Source organism: Mesocricetus auratus, unplaced genomic scaffold (genome assembly GCF_017639785.1).
Source record: "Mesocricetus auratus isolate SY011 unplaced genomic scaffold, BCM_Maur_2.0 Super-Scaffold_6730, whole genome shotgun sequence".
Lineage (NCBI taxonomy): Eukaryota > Metazoa > Chordata > Mammalia > Rodentia > Cricetidae > Mesocricetus > Mesocricetus auratus.
Genome location: NW_024429184.1, coordinates 35,708,746 through 35,729,091, shown reverse-complemented (window position 1 = coordinate 35,729,091; position 20,346 = coordinate 35,708,746). Strand labels below are relative to the sequence as shown.

The 20,346-nt window shown below is 38.2% G+C and overlaps 1 protein-coding gene and 1 non-coding gene across 4 annotated transcripts; both read left to right on the top strand.

Moving 5' to 3' along the window:
- Positions 1–14: 14 nt before the first annotated feature.
- On the top strand, positions 15–20,244 carry Ccnc (cyclin C). 3 transcript variants are annotated; one of them, XM_040740786.1, is made up of 13 exons: positions 15–192; positions 2,413–2,519; positions 3,334–3,418; positions 3,590–3,659; positions 5,513–5,564; positions 10,801–10,856; positions 11,843–11,878; positions 12,535–12,626; positions 13,395–13,462; positions 15,729–15,808; positions 16,010–16,128; positions 16,895–16,988; positions 17,553–20,244. In XM_040740786.1, the coding sequence occupies exons 1-12, from the start codon at positions 161–163 to the stop codon at positions 16,944–16,946; spliced, it is 849 nt and encodes a 282-aa protein (XP_040596720.1). In that variant the 5' UTR covers positions 15–160; the 3' UTR covers positions 16,947–16,988; positions 17,553–20,244. The 3 variants fall into 3 exon arrangements, with proteins under 3 accessions (XP_040596720.1, XP_005066282.1, XP_005066283.1); XM_005066225.4 differs by lacking the exon at positions 16,895–16,988; XM_005066226.4 differs by lacking the exon at positions 17,553–20,244 and having other exon boundaries at positions 16,895–17,386.
- On the top strand, positions 13,799–13,905 carry LOC121139093. The gene has a single exon (XR_005875929.1). It is a non-coding gene; the product is annotated as a U6 spliceosomal RNA (small nuclear RNA).
- Positions 20,245–20,346: the final 102 nt, after the last annotated feature.

Sequence of the window (20,346 nt, the reverse complement as noted above, 5' to 3'; positions counted from 1 at the left end):
TCTAGGCGACGACGGCGCTGCTCTCTCCCTCCGGCTGCGGTCGCTGCGGACCTCAGCCAGCCAGTGTGGTTGAGGAGCACGGCCGGCTGGACTGGGTCTATGGTGGCTCCGTGGGCCGCTCTGCTGGCTGGTGCTTTTGTATCGGGGCAGGCAGTATTCCATGGCAGGGAACTTCTGGCAGAGTTCCCACTAGTGAGTGAGCTTCCGTTTGCTCCCGCGGGACCGCTTCTGGGGGCGAGAGGGGGACTGGGGCTTCTGGGGGCGAGAGGGGGACTGGGCCTGCGGCTCCCTACGGGCTGCCGCTCTTGGAGTGTGGGCGAGCCCTCCGGGGGAAACTGGGCGGCCTTGTTGGCCGGCCTCGGGGGCTGGGTGAGCCTGAAGGATGGGCAAGAGGACCGGTGTCCGATGGAAGACTGTGGCTGTGTGAATTTGGGGCTTAACTGTGAGCGGGATGTGTGGGTCCGGGCACGTTGTAGCGTTGTGAGGTTGCCTGATCCGGGCAGGTATGGCTGCTTTTGCTAGGTCTTGTTGAGAGCAACGACGTAGTAATTTCTTGTCATTCGCCTAGATTGTTGATCCGGTTTTTGTTTTGTTGTTTGTTTTGGTTTGGTGTTTTGGTTTTTTTTTTCCGCCTGCGGTTTCCTCCTGAGTCGTGGGATTAGATTAAAGGTGTGCGCCACCACTTCCCAGCTTCTTAATTGACGTTTATGCCCTTAGAATATAGATATAGCGCAGGTGCTGTCAACAGGTAACAGTTTTCATTCATTAGCCAGTGTCTTCCATTTTGCGTTAAAAGTGTGTATTTTTTTCAGATTTTATCTATTCCTTAAACCATTTAAATGAATGAATTCGGGTGCCTGCCCGTCAGTGGTCATGGAAGAGCTAAAGTAACATTTGAGACATTTCTCTCTAAATGCATTGGTTAAACGTGCAGCGAGGTTGTGTGACCGGGCTAAGCTTTGAGGAGGTTTTTCACTGAATATATAAAAACTGAATGGGACTTGATACAAGACATCGTAGTTTAAGTAAATCTTAGGATGAAGAAACTAACTGAAATTTTAGTTCTGTGAATTGAATTAGCTCCTTTTCCTCTTTACCCAAGAACGGGGAAAAAAGAAACTGAATTTGTTAACCTGTTTCCAGAAAGCATGTTTTCCCTTGATACAAAGTGATTTTAGGGAGCATCACTATGCGACATAGTATTTCTCGTTGTTTTTAGTCACCGAGATGTTTTAGATAAAGTTGGAGCCTGTAATCCTGGTACTTGGGTACTGCCCTCATCAACTGTCTCAGTGATGTAATACTGGAGCAGACAGTAAGTCTTTAGATATAGTAAGAGTCTGTCTTTGAGGAAGGGCCTTTGTATAAAGGGTAGGAGAACCTGGGTGCTGGTTCTTTGTGCGAATGACAGTATGAAGGAAATCCAGAAAGAGGTAGAGAGCCTTTGAAAAACATCAAGAGATTCTCTTTTGTCTTGTTTTGTTTTTCAAGATAGGGTTTCTCTGTGTAACAGCTCTGACTGTCCTGGAACTCACTCAGTAGACCAATCTGACCTCAAACTCACGGAGATTCCCCAGTCTCTGCCTCCTGAGTACTGGGATTAAAGCCAATCCTTTGCCTTCAAGTTCTCTTGGGTTTTTTTTGTTTTGTTTTGTTTTGTTTTGTTTTGTTTTTTCCCTGCTGAGACTATGTGAGCTGCTGAAAAGCTAGAGAAGCCAGATGAGTAACTCCCCTGAGAGTTTAAAATGACATCCATAGCATCCTTATTTATGACCAGGCAGAAAGAGAGTCAAACACAAAAGACTGACACAGAATTATCTGAAGATAGTCAGCAAAGCCCTGACAAGTAGTGTCAAGAACCAAAGGAATTAAATTGGTTTACCAACAAGATTGTGAAACTTGAGGGATGATAGTGAAAATTCTGGTGGAAAAAAAAATCTCATTAGAAAAATGTTTAATTTCCTCTCAGGCTGGGCAGTGGTGACGCACACCTTTAATCCCAGCACTCTGGAGGCAGAGGCAAGCGGATCTCTGTGAGTTCCAGGACAGCCTGGTCTACAAGAGCTAGTTCCAGGACAGCCTCCAAAGCCACATGGAAACCCTGTCTCGAAAAACAAACAAGCAAACAAAAAGGGATGTACCTCCAAAAAAAAGAAGAAGAAAAAGAAGCTGGGTGTGGTACCACATGCCTTTAATCCTAGCAGTGATGGGGGTGGGGTGTTGTTGACAGGTGGATCTCTGCGTTTGAAGCCAGCCTGGTCTACAGAGTGAGTTCCAGGACTAACCCTGTCTCAGAGGAGAAAAGAAGGAATGTACTTCTTAGAATATGATCAGCTTGTTAAATCTTAAAGTTTTAGGTGCTTTTGCTTGTTGGTTTTCTATACTGTGTTTTATCTTCCTTGCTTTTTCCAGTTTGCAGTGGATTTTGGATAAACAAGATCTGTTGAAAGAGCGCCAGAAGGACTTAAAGTTTCTCTCAGAAGAAGAGTATTGGAAGTTACAAATATTTTTTACAAATGGTAAAGTTTTAAGTTGGTTGAAGTAGTATAGTATAGCTGGTCACCTTTGAGATTCTTTTATGGTTATTTTCAGTGGATTATTACAGTCTGTAGTTAATGCTTTTGTTTATACATTTATCATTTTAGTGTGCTGGGTGACACTTTTTGCACTTTATGTGTTGGAAGCACAGTGTTAGCTAATCTCCTTGGGTCTTTCTAGTGCAGCCCCTTTTAAGGTTGGTTAAGACAAAGTAAAAATAAATTAAATTGACATCCTGTAGTTGTCATTTTTACCTTATAATTTTACATTAGCAAGAAGGGGGTTTAATCAAGAGACCTTTACTGTGCTAGGATACCTTTGTTGCCTGGTATTTTTTAAAATAAATTTTATTTGTTTGTGTATGGGTATTTTATGTATGAATATTTTGCCTGCATGTGTATCTGTGCACTATATGTTATATAGTATTGAGGAGACTTGGATCCCTAGGGACTGGAGTTACAAATGATTGTGAGCCACCATATGGGTGCTGGGAATGGAACTTGGGTCTTCTGCAAGAATAGGACTTTTTATGTAAATAATATGAGAAGCATTAAAAGAGGAATATTTGATAGTCAACCTCCTTATAGCAAGATAATTTGTAGGCAGTTTCTTTTTCTTGTTTATGCATGTTGCTATATTTGCAAGTCTTAGGCAGCTGTGGTTCAGGGGTGTCGTGGAGTACTGAGCTATGAGTGGACATAATTGTAACATGTAGAAATTACTGTTAAAAGTTAATATTATTAATGTTATAATGGTGCCAGATGATACACTAAATTTTTATTATTTCCCTTTTAGTTATCCAAGCATTAGGTGAACATCTTAAATTAAGACAACAGGTTATTGCTACTGCTACAGTCTATTTCAAGAGGTTCTATGCCAGGTATGACTGTTTTATTTATTTATTTATTGTTAGTCTGTTTGAGATTTCTTTTCTAATTTCCATATGCCATATATAAGTAAGTCACTTGTTTGCTATATAGTTATGATTCCCCGATCACCCAGTATGTCTTCCAAATGGACATAATTTAACTCTTGTCTAACCATGTTTTAGGTATTCTCTGAAAAGTATCGATCCTGTGTTAATGGCTCCTACATGTGTGTTTCTGGCATCCAAAGTAGAGGTATAAAACAATTTTTTGTTCTTCATCAAAATATAATCGTTATGTACGGTTAATTTTTTATATTGCCTTTGTATAGAAAATCATAGGTGGAAATTTATATAAGATAATATATACATGTTAAGAGAAGGTTTTCTTTGCTAGCTGCTGTGGTTTATCACCTGCCAGTCACCTGGGCTCTGCCGAGTTGTAGTCCCCAAATAACACACAAGACGCTGTATTAATTATGAAGCTGTTGGCCTTGCTTGTTTCTTACTGGCTAGCTCTGACTTAAGTAATTACCCCATAATTGTTAATCTAAGTATTTCTCTTACCGGAGAATAGTTCCGGGCTTCCTACCCCATGGCGGTTACATCTCGAACTCCTCTTGTTTCTCCTACCCAGAGTCCTCCTGGACTCCTAGTCCCTCCTATCTAGATTCCCTATTGGCCAGACAGTACTTTATTGACAAATGCACAGGACTTCCCCAACATATACATCTTACAAGTTATTTTATATATTTAATAAATATGGCACTTACTATGTATCAGATGCTTTAATGAGACTGTAAGTTTTTGTTTAATCCTATAACTGTGGAGTATATAGCAGTAGGGTAAAAGGGCCTTGACCTTGACTTGATCTCAGACCAGAGCCAGGGAGAGAACACCCTGACTCTGATTTGACACCAAGCCTGAGACCAGAACCAAGAAAAAGAATCCACCAATCCTTGAACTTGCACAAAATCAGGCCACAAAAATCCCACCAATCCCATGCTACCCTGGAAGTCTCTGTTCACCAAGAAACTCTATATAAAGCCTGCCTTCTACTCAGTTCCCTACTGTTTGTCATCTAAGTAGAGGCAGCCACCCTCCTGGGTTCTTCCCTCCCAATAAATCTCTGTGTGAAGTTTGTTGTGCAGAGTGACTTTGTGGTATGCTTGGCTCCTGACTGCCAGGATGCCGTTCCCTGCATACATGAGACGCTTCCATAGGGGAAGCCTTTCCTCTCAGAGCTGTAACGCTTACATCCCGTTTTATAAATGAGGAAAGTAAGGCATAGAGCAGGCTGGCCTCAAACTCCCAGAGATCCTCCTACTAGGATTAAAGGCATGTACTGACACTGCCCATCTTAGATTACAGGTGATTTGATTTTTTGTTTGTTTGTTTTTTGTTGTTTTTCTTTTGAGACAGGGTTTCTCTGTACTGTTTTGGAGGCTGTCCTGGAACTCTCTCTGCAGAGCAAGCTGACCTTGTACTCACAGAGATCCTCCTGCCTTTGCCTCCCAAGTGCTAGGATTAAAGGCATGTGCCACCAATGCCTGGCAGATTACAGATTTTTAATTAAAGGTATTTGAATAGTTTTAACTTCTTAAATAAAGGACCAATTCTTGCTTTTTCTATTTTTTTATAGTAAGTGAATGGTTTAGGATCTTAAGTGGTTTATCTGAAATTAAATGAGAATATATTTAAAGTACACTACATGATAGTATATCAGGTTGAAAAGGAAATAACTTACCTAAGAAGCCTTATATTTATTCCAGCTGCTTCATTCTTTCAGAATTGTGGGTAGTATCAGCATTTGTTTATTAATTGACTGGTTGGTTGACTACTTGTGCTAAGGACTGACATTCTTTTTTTTTTTTCTGAACATTCTTGATAAGCAAACCATATATTTCTGAGCTATACTCCAACCCAAATTATTGGAATTTTAAGAAAAGGTAATACATTTAGAGATTTAAATGCTTCATAGATTAAGTAGGTAGCAACTGAACAGACTGTAGACATGAGAGGAGCTTGGAAAAACTTTTTGAACAGATCTCAGATATCTCTAATATTTACTGGGTTAATAAGTGCTTGATCTCATTCACTTTTCTCTAGGAATTTGGTGTGGTCTCAAATACAAGATTGATCGCTGCTACTACTTCTGTGTGTAAGTGCAAAAGTGTATTCTGCTTGAAGGATGAAATCTAAAGAAGGCTCTGTAACATACAGATTTTGTTTTGTTTTGTTTATGACCCAAATGTAGGTGGATTTATTACAGCTCCAAAGAATATCCTTAGCTTGTTAGATGGGGGAAAAAAGTCTAAAAAGATGTTTTTTGCTGATGTAGAGTACAAATCTGTAATCTCAGTGCTTAGGAGGTAAAGGACATATTTTTGTTTTATGTGCATTGGTGTTTTGCCTGCATTGTGTGTCTGTGTGGGGGTGTCAGAAGCCTGGAACTGGGATTATAGACAGGTGTGAGCTGCCATGTGGGTGCTGTGAATTGAATCCAGGTCCTCTGGAAGAGCAGCCATTTGCTGAGCCATCTCTCCAGCCCCAAAATGTCTCTTGGATTTATTTTTACTATTTTATGTGTATGTATGTTTTGCCTGTATGTGTCTCTGTAAACATTTGTGCTTGGTGCCCAGGGAGGTGGTGAGCCTCCTTGTGGATGCTGGGAGTCGAACCCAGGTTCTCAGCAACAACAAGTATTCTTAACCCCAGAGCCAACTCTCCAGCCTAAAACACACGTTTTTACATTCATTATGATATTACTTTTTTTTTTGAGACATCATCTCATCTGACACATGGGCTCTTCCTGCTTTTACTTACCAAGAAGGATTGTTAATCTCCTGGTGAGATTATGGGTATGGGCTGCCATGCCTAGTTTAAAATAATCCTTTTCAGTGGTTAAAAAAAAATGAGCTGTGTTGATGGGAATTATATATTTTCAAACCTTCAAATTGTATGGTATAGAAAAGAGTGCTGAGTAGGTAGTCAGCTGAGTTCATTTTTGTTTGCTTTTTGGCATTTTGAGACAGGTGTGACTGTATAACCCTGTCTGTCCTGGAACTCAGAGAGCTCTGCCTCTTAAATGTTGGGATTAAAGGCTTGTCCTCACATCTAGTGACTCTTGTGTTTTTAAAGAATTATTTTTAATTACGAGTAGGTATGTGTTTGCATGTGGGTATGTGAATCCGTGTGTAGGTGCCCAAGGGGACCAGAGGCATCAGTCACCTGTAGCTGGAAGTACAGAGTGTGGACTTCCTGGTGTGGGTGCTGAGAATAAAATTCGGGTCCTCTAAAAAAGATCTTAACTGCTGAGTCATCTCTAACCCCAGTTAAGCCGACTTTTACTCCAGCCTGTCTCTCTATATTTGTGTCCATCCCTATTCAGTTACACAACCTTTAAAACAAGTTGCTCAACCGGGCGGTGGTGGCGCATGCCTTTAATCCCTGCAGGTTTGAGACCACCCTGGTCTACAAGAGCTAGTTCCAGGGCAGCTTCCAAAGCCACAGAGAAATCCTGTCTTGAAAAAAAAAACAAAACAAAAGCTTTAGGTTGGTTGGTTTGTTTTTAGACTTTTGAGACAGATACTCACTGTGTAGTCTTGGCTTGACTCATGGTTGTTCTCATGCCTCAGCTCCTAAATGCTGAGATTACAGGCATAACCCACACCATCTTTCTCCATTCACATCAATCCTTTTTAAATATGTATGTGTGTGTCTGCGAGCTTGTGCATGTGGTTTGCTGTGCACGCATGCATATTTGTATGTGGTGGGCATACATCCTTGTATATGTATACATGGCAAGACCCGAGGTTGGTGTATAGAATTATCCTTCATTTTTCTTCCACCTCATTTGTTGAGGCAGTGTGTCTCAGTTAAACTGGGAGCTTGCCAGTGTGGCTAGTGTTGTCACTTGCCTGGTTACTGTGGGCCTCCTGTCTCTGCTTTCTGAGGCTAGAGTCACAGATGACTGCCACACATGCCATTTGTGTGTCTGGGATCCAAACTGGTTTCCTCAAGCTTGTAGCAAGCACTTCAACTGCTGACACATCTTCCTAGACCACATCTTAGGCTTAAGAGTAGAATTTTGCTGGAAAAGTTTAATAACACCATTCTATGTTACCTTAATGATGCTTTGCATTGTTTTCTGGAAACATTTAATCTCTTTTCTCATCTGCAAGATGTAGAGTTACTATGAGGATAAAACCAGCATGTTGAACAATGCCTTGCTGTTTCTTTTCTAGGATTATTGTAGGATTATTATAGCAAAATACCTGATTGGATATTTAAACAGAAAGGGATTTTCTGAAAGTTCTAGAGTCTGAAGGTTCAAAAATCAAGACACCAACAAGTTTAGTTTCTCTTCTGGCCTTCTTGTTTTGGCTTTTATGGTCATTTTTTCATTGCTCTTTGTGTGCCTGCAGCTTTTCTTTCTTTCTTTCTTTTAAAGACTTACTTATTTTATACCTGTAAGTATCTTGCCTGTGTGTACACCATGCTGGTGCTGTGGAGATCAAAAAGAGAGTATTGTGTCCACTGGAACTGGACATAATAGTGGTAGCCATGTGGGTGCTAGGAACCAAACCTGGGTCCTCTGCAAGAAAGAGCAGTAAGTGCTCTTAACCACTGAGCCATCTCTACCCATCCCCCATGTATCTTCTGCAGCATATCATTAAAACAGGAGTAGTCAGGTGTGGTGACATATGCCTTTAGTTCTAGCACTTGGGACACAGAAGCAGACAGACCTCTGTGAGTTTGAGGCCATCCTGGTTTGTACATAGTGAGTTCTAGGACAGCCAGGCCTACATAGTGAGACCCAGTCTCTGGGGGAATTAAAAAGACAACAGACGTTTTGGTGCTGCAAATACCGAGTGAAGTAGTTTTATTTGTTGGCTTTTTTTGTTTCTTTGTTTTCTTTTATTTGATTTTTTTGAAGCAGTTTTAAAGGAAGGGTTCATTTTGACTCGTAGCTTCAGAAGTTTCTGTCTGCGATTTGCTGCTTCTGTCACTGTTAGGCCTCTGGCAAGGCAGAAACATCACAATACAGGGGTGTAACAGAGGAGAGTACTTACATCATGATGGCCAAGAAGCAGAAAGAGTGGAGGAGACTGGGGCTGAGAAGAATTTCTTGAGTGACAATCTGCCAGGGATCCACGTCCTCTAATTAGGCTCTACCACCTCCCATTTGGATGTTCAGTTATGACTCCATTAGTGTTGAGAAACTTCATCTTTCAGTGATTCAGTGAAATACCACCTGTCAGTGATTGCATTCTCCAGCTGTGGCTTAGCCTTCAACATGCCTCATGGGGATACTTTATGTCAAACCACATCAAGTACTCCTGTAGAATTACATCCTGCCCTTATGACTTAATTTAACCTTTACCCCTTTTTAAAAATGATTTATGTATGTGCTTTGGTGTTTGCGTCTGCGTGGTACATATGGGCACCTGAAGAAGTTAAAAAAAAAAGTGTTGCATTCCCAGGAGCTGTAGTCACGTGGGTTGAAAACTGAACTCTGGTCATCTGCAAGAGCAATGAGTGTTCTTAACCGCTAAGCCTCTCCATTGCTGCAAAGGTTTCTCCAGGTATAATCCCCTTCTGAGGTAGTAGGGATTAGGACTTAAGCAAGTAAATTATGGTTTTGTTGTAGTGTTTTTAGAGAGTTTTACTACATAACCTTGGAGAGATGGCTCAACCAGATGACCTGGGTTTGATCCCTAGGACCCATAATATGTTCTCTGAATTCCACCTTATTGGGTGTACATGTGTATGCATGCACAAACACAAGATAAATAGTAAATGTTTTAAAAATGTGGGTCTGGTGGTGGTAGTATATGCCTTTAATCCCAGCACTTGGGAGGCAGAGGAAGATGGATCTTTGAGTTCAAGGCCAGCCTGGTCTACAGAGTGAGTTCCAGGACAGCCAGGGCTCCACAAAGAAACCCTGTCTCAAAAAACAAAACAACAAAAAAAGTGGATCATATCATTTTGGTATTAAGTGGGATAGAAGCTGACTTCATAATGTAAATCTGATATCAATGGAGGTGTTAGGTGTCCAAGTCCAGGTTTAATGATATGTGTCAATTACAAACTTTCGAAACAGGATCTGGACCAAACTGACCTCAGACTCAGAGATCTGTCTACTTCCCAATTGCTGGGATTAAAAGCATGCACCACTATGCCAGTCCTGTATAGACATTATTTTACCTTGTTGAAATGTAATACATAAAATGCACAGACTTCGCCGGGCGTTGGTGGCACGCCTTTAATCCCAGCACTCGGGAGGCAGAGGCAGGCGGTTCTCTGTGAGTTCGAGGCCAGGCTGGACCGACAGCCTCCAAAACAGAGAAACCCTGTCTCGTAAAACCAAAAAAAAAAAAAAAAAAAAAAAAAAAGCACAGAATTCCTCTTAGTGAAGGAAGTCACTTGTACCAGTGGAAGAAATTATAAACCAGAGCTTGCTACCTTAATTGGTTTAAGTATTTGAACCTAAATGACTGGAGTACAGTTTTCTCAATAGTACTTAAGTGTGTGTATCTCCTGACTTCTTGAGATGATAGTTAACAGTGGTTTTTCATTTGTACTTTATTAGTGACTACAAATGGTAACTATGTTCTATAGGAAAATGACCTAGAGACTTTGCATGTATCATGATGCTTTTATTAAAATATGTTTTGATGAGGTGTGGTGGTGCATGCCTATAATACCAACCCAAGGCAGAGGCCAACAGATCTCTATTACCTTGAGGCCTGCCTAACCTACATAGCAGGTTCCAGGCTCCCCAAGGATTCATAATGATCCCTTGTCTCAGAATTGAAAAACCAATAAATTCATACATAAATCTATCTAAAATTGTGTCCTATATTCTTTCTAAGATAAATTACAAGCAGATAGAAAAACTTTAGAGTTGAAAAGATTTACAGATGATAGAATCTAGTGATTTTTTTTTCAGTCTTTTGATCCTTTAAAAAGCAATAGGAGCTTTTTCCTTTTCTTCCTCCTTTCCCTTCTTGGCTTTTCTTTCCCTTGGCTTCTCTTTCCCTGTCCTTCCCCTCCCCCACCTTCCCTCTTTCTTCCCTTTTCCTTTACTTTTCCAGTCATCTTGTCTGTACTCCCAAGTACTGGGAGGGCAGACACCCGGCCCATCCAGTATGAACCTTTTTTCTCTCTGAAATTGAAGCTCTCCAGTTGTGTGAGCAAGGGTGCTTCCTACCACTCAGCTTTGTCCTCCCTGAAAACAAAGCTCCGGGTTTTTTTAAGTATTTGTGAGAGTTCCTACTGCGAGTAATAAATACAGCATACCTTCTGACATTTTGTGCTACATTAAAGGCATTTTGAACAAATTTAATGTTGGCATTTTCTTGGTTTTAATTGTTTTGTTTTGTTTCTTATAGTAAAAACTAGATTTTCATATGCCTTTCCAAAGGAATTTCCTTACAGGATGAATCATGTAAGTATATTATATAAAGCTTTGTATTAACTTACTTTATGTTAGAACAAACATAGTCTCTTAGAAATGGAAGTTTCAAGTAATGTAAAACATAGACATTATTTTATATTAAAAATCTCAGTAACTTCTCTTTTTCTGGCAATACTTAACAATAGTGATTATTAATCTTGGATGCCAGTTAAATCACCTTAGGAAGTTTAGGAAGTTTTTGTTAGTTTTTTTGTTGTTGTTGTTTGAGACAGGGTTTGTCTGTGTAGATCAGGCTGGACTCTGATGCTGGAGTTAAAGGCAGGTGCCACATACTTGGCTCAAATTTAAACTTTTTAAGCTTTCTAACAGGATTTATTTTTTTAAGTCGAGAGAATTCTGGGGTCGTAGCTCAGTAGTAGAGTAAATGCTTAACATATTTGAGACTTTGGGTTCAGTTCCATGTTACTCCCATTCCCCAAAAGAAGAACATATGACATTGCCTTTTCCTTATAAGGATTTAAAACATGTAACAGTAAAGTGCTATTTTTTACCAGGACTCCATATTTGCTATTTACTTCTAGCACTCAGGAGACAGAGGCAGGCAATCTCTGTGTCATTGAGGCCAGCTGGTGTAGACAGTCAAACAAACAAAACTAGTAACTGTATTTTGCCTGGCAGTGGTGGCACACACCTTTGGTCCCAGCACTTGGGAGGCAGAGGCAGGTGATCTCCATGAGTTTGAGACCAGCCTGGTCTACAGAGCGAGTGAGAGGCTCCAAAGCTACACAGAGAAACCCTGTCTCAAAAAAAAAAAACAACAAAAAAACCCCAAACAAACCAAAAAAGAAAACATTATTGTGACTGTTAATGCTAATGTAAATTGCTGTGTTTATTTTCTTGTTTAGAAATTTTATATAAGACTGGTAAATTCTTTAATTTATCTGTGGAAGTTGTTACTTTAAACAAGGAATATTCGTATAATTATGCTTATTTGCACTGGATGATTTTTTTAACAGATACTAGAATGTGAATTCTACCTTTTAGAATTAATGGTATGTATATTTTTCCATAATACAGTAAAACTTAATTTAATGAGTTATTCTGAAGGGGGTAAATTTTAAATTTGTCTAAATGATATGTGATGTCAAAAATCATAGAACTATAATAGCTTTATCACCTGTTTTTTCCTTCTGAGGCCTGTAAAATAATTTGTATATCTTACTTGGGCTGGGAAATTTTTTTAAATTTTATATAGTTATAATAAGGATTACAAGCAAATAAGCCAGGAAGTTAAGCCACTGCAAACTGGGTGCACAATTTGCGTGGTGTGTGTGTGTGTGTGTGTGTGTGTGTGTGTGTGTACGTACGTATGTGTATGCAGAACTAAAGTCAGATGATGTCTTGGGCAGAGCTCTCCTCCATGGCGTTATAGGCTAGTGAGGGTGTCAGTGTGTTGCAGATGTGACACTTTGCGTCTCTAAGGGGAAGAGTGGATGCTGACTTGCTGCCAACTGATTTACCAAGGTGTATTCCAGAGAGAGCACTGCCTTCACTCTCACAGTAGCTCAGGTCGTATTTGAGTAAAAGAATAAGAAGGGAGAAGCAAGAGAAATTAGTTTGAAATACACAGAACAATTAGTTGGAAATGATAACGCTTTATGTTGTAATAATCTGCTTTTATACATACATGTTTTTAAACTGTTTCTAGGATTGTTGCTTGATAGTGTATCATCCTTATAGACCTCTGCTCCAGTATGTGCAGGACATGGGCCAAGAAGACGTGTTGCTTCCCCTGGCATGGTAACTAGAACAGAAGTTACTCATATGTAACCTGTTACTAGATAGGAGGGTTGACAACTAAATATGTGGTTTAGTAGTTTAAGTGCTTGTTAAATTTTAATAGCTATAGTGGTATAGAGTTATAAAGTCATATATATCTTGAATTACCTATTTGATAAGTATATCTGTTAATGTTTCAGATGGAAAACAAGACTTTCCATGAAAATTAAGAATGAAAATTTTCTCTCTCTCTCTCTCTTTTTTTTTTTTTTTTTTTTTTTGGTCTTTTGGTTTTTTTAAGACAGGGTTTCTCTGTAGCTTTTGAGGCTGGCCTGGAACTCACTCTGTAGATCATGCTGGCTTCAAACTCAGAGATTCGCCTGCGTCTGCCTCCCAAGTGCTGGGATTAAAGGCTTGCACCACCACCTGTAGAATGAATTTATTCTTAAAATAATACTTTTTGATTGGATTCAGTACAAATCCATTTCAAATAATGACTTTTTAATTTAACTTTTTATTTTTCACAAATATGAAGAACTTATTTTATATAACTTGTGATGAGGTCCCAACATCAAAAATATGCTCACTAGTACATTAATCCAGTGAGTGTATCTGTTGTCACATTCAGGCATCCATTATTTTGCTTCTGTTTTCATCTTTGTGACTCTTCTCAGTAATAGAACAGTGATGTAAATGCACAAAGATGGAAATCTGGCTCTGTCTGGGAGAAGTTACGTAATCAATGAAGTAGTTGTGCTGTTAGTAATGATAAGATTTACATTTCTACAGGAGAATAGTGAATGATACCTACAGGACGGATCTTTGTCTGCTGTATCCTCCTTTCATGATAGCTTTAGGTATGTAAATTTGGAGTGCCTTTCTTGGTTAAACTGTTTTTGCCTATTTAGGTCACCCTAAAACACATTCCGTCTGATTGTAATTTGTTTTTATGAAGTGGTAGACTAATCCTTTAGTGTGAGCTTTCAGTAATATGTACTACAACAGATTAGCGTTGCTGATCCTCAATCCCTTTTTTGATAGGTTCCCCCCTTAATTCATTTAAAACGTTTTAATCAGTACCTAAACAATGTTTTTGTTTGCTTAAAGGGAAAAATTTGGGTGTAAATCTGCTGTTACTAGTTGTCTTAAGTAACTGGTTCTGACTCCCATTTCTGGATCCAGTAAAAGCTCAAGTGCTCGCTTCGGCAGCACATATACTAAAATGGGAACGATACAGAGAAGATTAGCATGGCCCCTGCGCAAGGATGACACGCAAATTCGTGAAGCGTTCCATATTTTTATAAATTCCATGTAATTACCATTCAACACTTATCTTTTGGTCATAATGGTTCACAAAGAAATTAATCAAGCAAACAGTATTATAAACTTCAGTCAATCATTGCACATTTCTATTTAATATAATATTTATTTAATATAAATAAATGATGATAAAAAAAAAAGAAAGTAGCACCTGTGCTGCTGTTGCTAGGAGAAGTTAACTGGCATCCCACAGGGTGGAGAAGGCATGCAGGGATGGGCTAGAGTTAAGTAGACCACACTGAGACATGGCTTTCTCTACAGTTGTAGAAACAATTATGTAATTTTTCTGAGCTTGTAAAATTGTGGGAGGGATAATAACTTCATGAAGAATTGCTTCAAGAGCTAAGTGAAACAGCCTATAGAGCACCAAATGTCTGTTATATCCAAGGCACTTAATAGTTCCTGCTCCTTCTTTCTTCTCCTGTTGATTTTCCTGGCTCCTTTCTTATTAGTAGTAAGAATAGTAGAGGTCATACATGGGCTGTACTTAACACTTCTGCAGCACTGGTGACTCTTGTAAAGCACTGGACTTGGTAGTATTCTGAATTAGCGAAAATGATTTATCTATCTATTTATTTTGGTTTTTCGAGACAGGGTTTCTCTGTGTAACAGCCCTGGCTGTCCTGGAATTCACTTTATAGACCAGGCTGACCTTGAACTCAGAGATCCACTGTCTCTGCCTCCTGCTGATTACTGGGATTAAAGGCGTGCGCAACTACCATCCATCAAGATTTATTTATTTTATGGATAGGAGCGCCTTATCCGCATGTTACTATTGCCAGAAGAGGGCATCAGATCCCACTATAAGATGGTTGTGAGCCACCATGTGGTTGCTGGGAACTGAACTCAGGACCTCTGGAAGAGCAGCCAGTGCTCTTAACCTCTGAGTCACCTCTCCAGCCTACAAGACCATCTTAAAAGCTTGTCTGACCAAACCATTGGCTGTAGTGCAAAGATCAGTAAATGCTTAAGTGAAATTTAACTTTTTAAAATTTAGATTATGTTCCTTAAGGATGAATTCCATTAATTGAGAGCTAAAGATACAGGTTTAGGGAGGGAAAGTCTGGGATAAGCATTCTGGGGTATTTGGGTGGGTTCTGCCTCTATAGATAGCAAAAGGTCACCAGGTTGTTAATAATGTCCACTCCCTACTTGCTGCATGGAAAGCTGGTATTTTATTTCCTCCTTTGAGGAGACAACCCCTGCATGATTAACATTCCTGATTTTCCCAGCAATCTGTGGGTACAAGGACTTTTGTGCTCCCAACATTTTTTAAGACTTAGTAGTTCATTGGTGAGGTAGGGTTTTGTTTTCTGGCAATGATTTCTGGGTGTGGTATGAGTACTTTGCACTGCTTTTCATAGATGATTTTTTTTTCCTGTTTAATTTCTTTTTTTTTTTTTTTTTTTTTTTTTTTTTTGGTTTTTCGAGACAGGGTTTCTCTGTGGCTTTGGAGGCTGTCCTGGAACTCACTCTGTAGACCAGGCTGGTCTCGAACTCACAGAGATCCGCCTGCCTCTGCCTCCCGAGTGCTGGGATTAAAGGCGTGCGCCACCAACGCCCGGCTCCTGTTTAATTTCTTGGCTGGAGTTGTTTCTCTTGTAACAAATGTGCCTCGAGGTACTCACAGTGGCCAGTATACATTGAAGGCAGTGTGTCAAAAGGAGGGGGGGAGAGATATCTCAACATGTAGCTATATTTTTAAAAATAGTACTGGAAAATAAGATAAAATCTTTATGAAAATCTTTAGTTTTTAAGACTGTTTGCTGTTAATTTTGAACAATTGTTTCTTTTTTTTTTTAGCTTGCCTACATGTAGCCTGTGTTGTACAACAGAAAGATGCTAGGCAATGGTTTGCAGAACTTTCTGTGGATATGGAGAAGGTACTCTTCTTTTTTGAAGACATAGTCTTACTATACAGCCCTGCCTTGCCTGGAACTTGCTATTTAGATCAGGCTGGCCCCAATGCATCAAAATCCACCTGCCTCTCTCTCCCAAGTTAGGTTAAGGCATGTTGTGTGTTCTTTAAATGCTAATACATTGCTAGTTTAGTTACTGAAAGGTTTTCAAATACTTTCTTCTAGATTTTGGAAATAATCAGGGTTATTTTAAAACTATATGAGCAGTGGAAGAATTTTGATGAGAGAAAAGAGATGGCAACAATTCTTAGTAAGATGCCGAAGCCAAAACCACCTCCAAACAGGTACATTGTAGACTTAATTACTGATTTAATTCCATTATATAGTGTTCTCAAATTGTATTTTCCTTAAATTGTGTCATGTTTTATCTTTTTCTAAAAACTTATACTAAATTTTCTTAATTTCTCTTTATATAATTTCTGTCTTGATAAATTGCGATATGTCTCAGTTTTTAGATAAATCCTGTCTAGTAACTTTTCCTTTTGCAATGGAGGTCTATTACAGGTATCCCTCAACATATAGCCACATTCTGTACATAAATGGAACTGAACTAGGCAAACTCATTTGAAATTCTGCCATAAAAAGCTCAAATAATTCTTTACATTGACTCTGCATTCCTTTCCCTTCAGTAATGATTATTTTATGCATTTCAGTAGCCATTTTCAAAATTTTTGATGATCTGATATACTAAAGATAATAAATGTTGGCTTCTGAGTGATCCTATGATCCATAGGAAACAGTTACATATGATTTTGCCAAAAGTGAATCTCCTCTGCTAAGAAACTTTTGTTTTAAATTAATCTGTTCATTGATTGAATGGCTCTTTGCCTCACTGTGTGTCAGATCATTCAAGGAAGAGAAAAAGGTGAGAAGGAAAATAAATGCTGTCAGCTCAGTTGTTACTTCAAAGATTGTATAGCACTGAGATGCATTTATAGATGCTGCTGTTTACCGCAATGTTACACTTGAGAAGAAACTGATGCTTAACTGTTACGAGCAGCTGCTTAAGGCAGTCATTCAAACAGCTACCTTTGGATGCGTTTTTTACAGAAGCTCCCTGAGTGATTCTCCACTAATGGCAGGGCCTGAAGCTGCAAGATGATGATGGACAAGATAAGGCAATCTTCTATTGTCACAGTTACTGGTATTTCCAGCTTTAGTTATTTTTATTTTAATATTCACCATTTTTTCTAGGAAATTACCATATTTTTTGATGTATAAAAGTTTGTTATCACTACCATATGATTTTATTATGTCATTGGACAGCAGGTTTGTTTTTGTTTTTGGTTTGGTTTTGTTTTTGTTCTTTTTTTGAAAGACACTTTGGATTTTCCTAAAGAGTAGAAATAGAGTTTTACATGTCAGATTAATTTCGTAGGAAATTGTCCAGAACTTGTAATCTCTATGTTGAGTGATACCTGTAATAATAGTGAAATCCCAAACGCTAACTTAAATCTTTTAATGTATATGCACACTAACTTCCAGACTGCTTATTGTGTATGAGGGCCCAAAGTTACAGAAGAATAAAAACATAAAACCAAATGGTAGTTTCTGGATTTTAATTTTCTACGCCTGTGTCATAATCAGAAATGTCTTTGTTTTGTAGAATAGTGCCACAGAATAATTAACTTCAGAAACTAGTAATACTATCAGGTGTTGAAAATGAATCTTAATTGGCATAAAATTTCTTTCTTCCCCATTTGAACAGTGAAGGAGAACAGGGTCCAAATGGAAGTCAGAACTCTAGCTACAGCCAATCTTAAAACACCCTGAAGAATCCTGTAGTGGACCACTTGGAAGTAAAGCATTGGACAGTTTGAGTAAAGTCTTCATTGGAAATCAGATGCAAATGAATAGCTTGTTTTGTCAAGCATATTGGGAATTGACTTAATTTTTACAAAATAAGTTTACCTTACTTAATTTGATTCTAGTGTGTAATATATTAAATTTTTGGTTTTTGGAGACAGGGTTTCTCTGTATTGTTTTGGAGGCTGTCCTGGGACTCGCTCTGTAGACCAGACTGGCCTCGAACTCACAGAGATCCACCTGTCTCTGCCTCCCAAGTGCTGGATTTAAAGGTGTGCACCACCAGTGCCCAGCAATTATTAAATCTTAATTATAGAGTTTAGTAAAACTCTGAGGGGATCTATTGTAGACATAAGCAGACATTTCAGAGTTAACTTCTCTCACACAGAAACCGATATAGACACACTAATATTTGATTATGATAATTGAAGTTTTTTATTAATAGCCTTTTGGTTTTTTTTTTTTTGTTTTTTTTCAAGACAGGGTTTCTCTGTGTAGCTTTGGAGCCTCTCCTGGAACTTGCTCTGTAGACCAGGCTGGCCTAGAACTCACAGAGATCTGCCTACCTCTAGTAGCTTTTAAAAAATTGAGGCAGAAAACCTGAAATGTCATTTGTTTAAAATCCTCTTTGGAAATCAAGGGACCAAATAAAAAGAAAGAGCCCCCCACTCCCCAATTTAAGTTTAAAACTTTATTTAAGAAATAAAATCTTAGGAAAACCTAGAATATTTTGGGAATGATATTTACAATTTGAGGGAAATTAATCTAGAACTTACTGTTTTCTTAAATTATTTTATTCAGTACTTTTTGTGTCATCACAGAAGATACTAGCCCAGCCTGTTAGAAAAGTGCAATATGTATAGTATACGTTTACATTTTAATGGTTATATTGACTTATTAGCTGTTTTGAAATGCTGGGAGACCTGAAAGAAAAAATTATTTGCAATTTGGTTAAACAATGAAATTGAAATTTAGTTAAGTTTTAATGTTAATCTTTAATCTGTTCTGAAAATTTTTATGAGATACATACATGCCAGTCTAATTTTGTGTTGTAGTGAGAACCAACAGATGTTCAGCAAGTGTTCTGAGTGAAGAACCTAGTCAGGTTTCAGGCCAGTGTGATACTGACTATTGTTCATTTTCCTGAGTGTAGACTTCAGAACAGGTGCTACATTTATGGAACTGGTATCTCTGAAACTTCATAAATTCCTCATTTTCTTCAGACTTGAAGGAATAGTGACATAGAAACTTGGAGTAATAGGATATTAATGTGTAGTTTTGCACTTTTAAAAGATAAGTCATGAAAAAATTACTAAGCATTGACTTCCTAATTAAAATTTGAAGAATAAAGAATAAGTTCTTCAGCTATATTTCCTAGTGTCTTAAGTTCATTTTGTTAAGTTTGACTTAGGTTTTCTGAGCCTTTCTGCATGTTAAATAAAGCCCCTATGCTTTGTAAAGAGGTGATTTTATGTGGTTTATGAATAATTGCAAGAAATGTCTTGATTCCTTATGGAGAGTATCAGATGAGCTGAGAAGGAAATGATGCATTGGTATAATATGGGACCTCCTAAGGGTGTAGAAGGATAAGAAGCAAGAAAACAAGCTCTCTCCAGATCTTAAGGAGTTAATCTGAGCTTAGCTTGGATGCTCTGTGATTGCTCATCACAGTCTAATCTCTGTCCTTCATAGTTTTCCTTGCAGTCTCTCATTGTAAAAAATTTTAAATTTATGAGAGCAGACAAAGCAGTGTAATAAACCTCATGTGTATCTGATCTAGTCTTAGCAATTACTGATTTGTAGCCAGTTTCATCTTATTTCAGTTTCCACACCAGTCTCTAGTTTGCATATTGTTTTGAAGAAAATCCAGATATATTATTTCATCAGTATTTACTCCTGAGAGGTAATGGCTCCTTAAAACAGGTATTTTATAGTTTTAATATACTTTTGTATACTTTACTTACAAATTAATGAAAATAATTATCTGATCATATATTAAAAGTTTCAGTTTCCTGGAAGTTGCAGAACATTCTATGTATTCATTTATAAATCCTTTTAGTTTTATATTCATGGATTCTTCCTCCATGTTATTAACAAAAAATTCCCTGTTTTCATTTGTTCATCTTTTAAGTTTCCCATAGCCTAAATTTTACTGTGTTTTAGCATGCCATTTAATGTAGGGTTTTTTTGTTTCTTTGTTTCCTTCCTATGTCTGTAAATTGGTAATTGAATATGAAGGCTGATCACATTGAGATTCTCTTTGTTTTGGCTAGACTACTGTATAAGGTTGCAGTCTCTTCCATTAGTAAATAGTGGCCGTTGCTGTATTGTCACCCACTTAATGACAAGTATTGTTTTTCAGAATCAATTACTGTCTTAGGCACACTGTCCAGTATCATAGCCACTAGCCACTTAAGGTTGAACAGTTACCATGTGGCTTGTCTGAATGCAGATATGCTATAAATGTGCAAACATGTTGGATTTCAGGTACTTATTACAAAAGAATGTTAAAATCTTAATTTGTTTATAACCAGTATGTTTTAAATGATAATATTTTGAATACATAGAATTAAATAAAACATTATTAAAATTAATTTTTCTTGTTTCTTTTTAATTTTTTAAAATGTAAGGATATTTAAAATCACAGAGTGGCTTGCATTGGACAGTGCTGCTGCCAGATAATAATGAAAATGTTA

Bases quoted from the DNA above. Each gene is read 5' to 3' on its own strand.
- Ccnc (XM_005066225.4), top strand. From the start codon at position 161: ATGGCAGGGAACTTCTGGCAGAGTTCCCACTA. The intron at 193-2,412 runs GTGAGTGAGCTT...TGCTTTTTCCAG, and splicing joins TTCTGGCAGAGTTCCCACTA to TTTGCAGTGGATTTTGGATA. The intron at 10,857-11,842 runs GTAAGTATATTA...TTTTTTTAACAG, and splicing joins TTCCTTACAGGATGAATCAT to ATACTAGAATGTGAATTCTA.